Genomic DNA, 4705 nt, shown 5'->3' with positions numbered 1-4705 from the left:
CCCGCCGGTACCGCATTGCCGTACTGCAGGGGCGCCGTGCACTGCGCCCGCTCCGTCAATAGGTGGACCCCCTCCTGGAGAGATAAAACCGCCGGCGCCGGCGCCACCAGTCCCTCTGGCTGAGACCTCGGCTCTGGGTAAGGACGCTTGGCCTCCTGGTCTTCGCCTCCGCCGCCAGCCTTCCGCAGAGGGTCCTCTCTCCGGGAGAGGACCTGGGACAGAGAGGGGCCAGGCTGGCGCCTGGCGAGGCTGCGCTGCTCGCTCCGGGCTTCGGCCAGCCACCCCACGCGCCAGGACGGGCGCCAGGTGTCGGTCCCCGCGGGCGACCGGGGGTGGGGTGGGGGCATCACGGTGGTGCTTGTTTATGCGGTGGTAGCGACTGGGGACCGGTCTTCTGGGCGTGGCGATCGCCCTGCAGCCATGACCTTGGGACCTGCCCGGGCCCTGCGGGGTTGGGGCAGGGTCGTCAGTGCTGGGGATGCCCGGGGGTTGGGGCAGGGTCGTCAGTGCTGGGGATGCCCGGCGGAGGGGGAGGCAGGGAGACTTGGGGGGCATTCGGCACCCCGGCCCTACCCGGGCGGGCCCAGGAGGTGTCCATTTGGTGTCTGCACCCTAGGGTGCGCCATTGGTGCCTGCTTTCCCTCGCCGAGCCCCCTGTCCCCTCCTGGGCTGCCCAGGTTTCTCCACTGACCTCCAGGCTGGGGCAGGGGCTGTGACCCTGGGCCCTGACCAGTGGGAGAGGGGGAGGGGTGCCCCCTGCCCCCACCAGGCTGCAGGCATCTCGGTCTAGCACTTTCGGATCTGGGACTGGATACTTCCCTGCTCTGAAGAGCAGGGACCCCACCACCCTGCCCTCCAGTCTGCCCCCTGCCTAGATCTGGGGAGGGCCCAAGCTATTCTAGGCCCCTGATCTGGGCACCACAGCCTTGTGGGAGCTCTGGCCCAGCCTGTCTCCCCTGGTGCCAGCCTGCCTGGCAGGGATGAGGGGAAGATGGCGCCCTCCCTGCTTGAGGAGGGGAGTGGGGAGCACTGACCATTTCCCCACCATGGCAGTGATGCTGGTGGGGATGGGGTACAGCGTAGGCCCCAGGACTTCTGGTGGGGGAGCAAGCATCAGGGACAGAGCATTGGAGAGCCGGGCAGGGTGACTCATCACCAGGCTCCTGACTGGTCATGGGGTTCGCCCAGCCTGGTGTTTCTCCGACTCCTCAGAGGGGGTTAGCCTCCTTCATGGGGGGGTGCTCTGTGGGCATGACACCCAGATATTCAGAGCAGACTGGACGGTAGGGGCTTGCCACCGGACCCAAATGGGCCAGGCACAGGCTGGGGGGGGGGGTTCTTCCTGACCCACCAGACATGGGAATGTAGCCCCCGTGTAAGGGCCAGGTCTGTGGGCAGGGACACGCTTGCAACCTGTGCAGGGCAGTGTCTCTGCCGGCTTCCTTCTGAGGCTCTCCATCACCTGTCCCCCCCCAACCCCGACCCACAGAATCACTGCTCAGCAGCCCCCCCACCCTGAGCCACAGCGCTCCAGGCCGTTCCAGCCCTTCCCCGCACCCCGGGCAGAATGGGCAAGGAGAAGACCCATATCAACATTGTGGTCATTGGCCACGTGGACTCCGGCAAGTCCACCACGACAGGCCACCTCATCTACAAGTGTGGAGGCATCGACAAGAGGACCATTGAGAAGTTTGAGAAGGAGGCCGCAGAGGTGAGCCTACCCCCCCTCCCCCGTCCATTGAGAGGACAGGTTCCCAAGTGGTGGCTGGCTGGCGCTTCCCTGGCTCTGGGGCACGTGGCTCAGCTGATCTCCTCCAGGGCAAGAAGGTGTGAGCCCTAAAGGAACCTGCAGGGGGAACAGGTATCTGAGAGAGTCCGGCTGGAGCGGCATGGGGAGGGGGGTAGCCTCTCTCTGGGGATGTGCTTGGTGGGGGCCGAGGGATGGCTCCCTGGATCTGCCCCTGGGGTAGGGGAGGGGCCCTGGAGGCAGCATTTCTGCCCTGTGGGGGTCCACAGCAGGCTCTGGAACTCTCTGCCACATCGCACTTGAGAACCCTGCGCCCAGGGTGGGGTTCCTGTGTTCCCAGCGTGGAGGTCTGGGGCTGGCGGTGGTGCTGCCCTCACTTGTCCCAGGGCTGGGCCAGGACTCAGGGTGACTATTAATAGCTGATTGATGGGCACCCAGCCCATCAGCTCCATTTTCTCATGCTGGGCTGGGGAGGGCTGCTTGTCCAGGGTGGTGCTCTTTGGGGAGGGGGGTCCTAGTTGCCTGGTGAGGATGAGAGGGGCCTGTTGACTGACCTCCTTTCTCTTAAGTGGCTGAGACCCATGGGTGGGAAGTGGCTATGGAGTGGGGGGGGGGTTCTGCTCTTTGCAACCTCTACCCGCACCCCTGGGCTCTGGGAGAAGCCCTGTCTGGGTGGCTGTGAGGGTTCTTTCCTGGATGACAAAGGGTTGGGGCCAGGGCCCAGGAAGAGTCAGGTGCTGGCCTGGGCTGACCCTGCTCGGAGTGCGTGTGTGTGGGGTGTTGCGCTGGGCTGTCTCCCTCTGCACCCGAGCCCAAAAGCTGCGTCACTCCCTGCTTCCCTGCAGGATTGGTGCCGGGGGGGTGGGGGCTGTGGGTGTTTGCAGGATGTCTGGTTCGGGTCTCGCTGCGTCCCATCCGGGGCCTGTCTGGGTGGCCCTGCCGACTGGGCAGCCTCCCTGGGGGGCAGAGCCCGGTCCATGCCCAGCCTGTGGGGGGACCTGCCCAGCTGGGCGGCTGCCTCAGCGGCTGCTCTCACCGGGGCTCTGGCCGGGCACGGGGGTCTCGCTGGGCGGGTGCAGGTTTTTGCAGGTGGAGGCAGAAGGGGAGGAGCTACTTGGAAGCTTGGCTGTCTGTAGAAAGAGCTGGAAAGCCAGGCCCTTCTGTGCAACCTCCTCCAATTTCCTTTTTTTTCCCTTAAAAACATCAGAGGGTTGTTTTTTTGGCTTGACACCTTGACAGTGGTGTTGTAGGCCTCTGGTTGACGCAGGGATCTGTGGGCGCTGGGGTGGCCAGCTTCAGATAAAGGGGAGCCCTCAGCCAGGGGAGGGGTTTACATCGCGGGGTGGCGGCTCTCCAAGCCTGACTCCCAGGCCCTTGCGCCACCTACTGGTGGACATTTGAATGGCAGCCATCTAGGCGGCAGGAGGCGGGACCTGGGGACGCAGGGTGGTGGGGCCCGGGCAGGGGAGGGCAGAGGCCTGTGTGTCCCTCAGAGGTCCTTGCATCTGGCTCCCTCATCCCAGAGACGGGCTCAGAGTCCTAGGGTCCCGGGGGGGCCTCTCTGCTGTGACATGCTCCCATCCCCCCGGGACCCCCGCTGAGCCACGCCCCACCGCTCCAGATGGGGAAGGGCTCCTTCAAGTACGCCTGGGTGCTGGACAAGCTGAAGGCCGAGCGGGAGCGCGGCATCACCATCGACATCTCCCTCTGGAAGTTCGAGACCACCAAGTACTACATCACCATCATCGACGCCCCCGGCCACCGCGACTTCATCAAGAACATGATCACCGGCACATCCCAGGTGGGCGGGGCTGCAGGCACCGGGCAGACACCTGCGGGCCCTGGGGTCCTCGAGGGGCCGCCNCACACAGATGCAGGAGCCCTCCTGCTGCCCCTCAGGTCAGGACCCCGAGGGCCCATCCCTGGGCGGCTGCCTGGAAGGGCCCGGGGCTCACTGTGCCTGACCTGCCGGACAGGCGGACTGCGCGGTGCTGATCGTGGCTGCAGGAGTGGGCGAGTTTGAGGCGGGCATCTCCAAGAACGGGCAGACCCGCGAGCACGCGCTGCTGGCCTACACGCTGGGCGTGAAGCAGCTCATTGTGGGGGTCAACAAGATGGACTCCACGGAGCCCGCCTACAGTGAGAAGCGTTACGACGAGATCGTCAAGGAGGTCAGCGCCTACATCAAGAAGATCGGCTACAACCCAGCCACTGTGCCGTTTGTGCCCATCTCAGGCTGGCACGGAGACAACATGCTGGAACCCTCACCCAACGTGAGTGTCCATGGACAGGCAGTGGGGGCTGCTCGGACCCCTCCCTGAGAACCCAGGGTACTGGGGTGTGCGTGGGTCAGGCTGGGTCAGGGCAGGGCGCAGGGTCAGAGGGCCTGTCCGCAGGCTCCCCTCAACACCCCCCAGCCTCTCTGTGTTCCCTTCAGCTGTAGGAGCAGGGACACCTGCCCCTGTGGGTGTCAGCCTGGCGAGGAGCCCGTCTGTCTGGGCTGTGCCCCTCAGCTCAGCCAGCCCGGGAGGCCCACAGGGCCCCCTCTGGCCAGGGACGCTCCCTCAGGTGGCCAGTGCGGGAGCGGTGGCCGCCAGGTCGTAGCCCCAAGTGCTCTGTCTCTGGAGGGTTATTTCGTGTCCCCCAGGAGCCTCCCTGGGGGCTTGGAGCAGGTTAGGTTCGGGAAGGGCCAAGGGCTGGCTCTCCGCTGGCTGGTCAGGACGCTTGTGGCTCAGGCAGCCTGGGTCTCAGGGACTCTGACTCAGCAGGAGGTGACCAGTCAGCCTGAGGTGCAGTTCTCGGAACCTGAGACCAAGCGCCTGGACACAGGGCAGTCAGAGGGCCCCGGCCTAGGAGGGCGGCCATTTGCTCTGGCCAGGGCGGCAGCCCCCCCCCTCACTGTGGGAGGCGGGCGTGGAGAGGGGCCCTGGAAGATGCAGGGGAGATGGCCTGGAACCC

General features: G+C 65.9%; 1 protein-coding gene across 1 annotated transcript; it reads left to right on the top strand.

The window, feature by feature from the left end:
- Positions 1–4083, top strand: LOC100471885 (elongation factor 1-alpha 2). Its single transcript, XM_034650499.1, has 4 exons — positions 1–137; positions 1490–1711; positions 3369–3548; positions 3724–4083. The coding sequence occupies exons 2-4, from the start codon at positions 1568–1570 to the stop codon at positions 4066–4068; spliced, it is 669 nt and encodes a 222-aa protein (XP_034506390.1). The 5' UTR covers positions 1–137; positions 1490–1567; the 3' UTR covers positions 4069–4083.
- The last annotated feature ends 622 nt before the right edge of the window (positions 4084–4705 follow it).

Source organism: Ailuropoda melanoleuca, unplaced genomic scaffold, assembly GCF_002007445.2.
Source record: "Ailuropoda melanoleuca isolate Jingjing unplaced genomic scaffold, ASM200744v2 unplaced-scaffold24246, whole genome shotgun sequence".
Lineage (NCBI taxonomy): Eukaryota > Metazoa > Chordata > Mammalia > Carnivora > Ursidae > Ailuropoda > Ailuropoda melanoleuca.
This window is presented reverse-complemented; position numbering and strand designations above follow the sequence as displayed.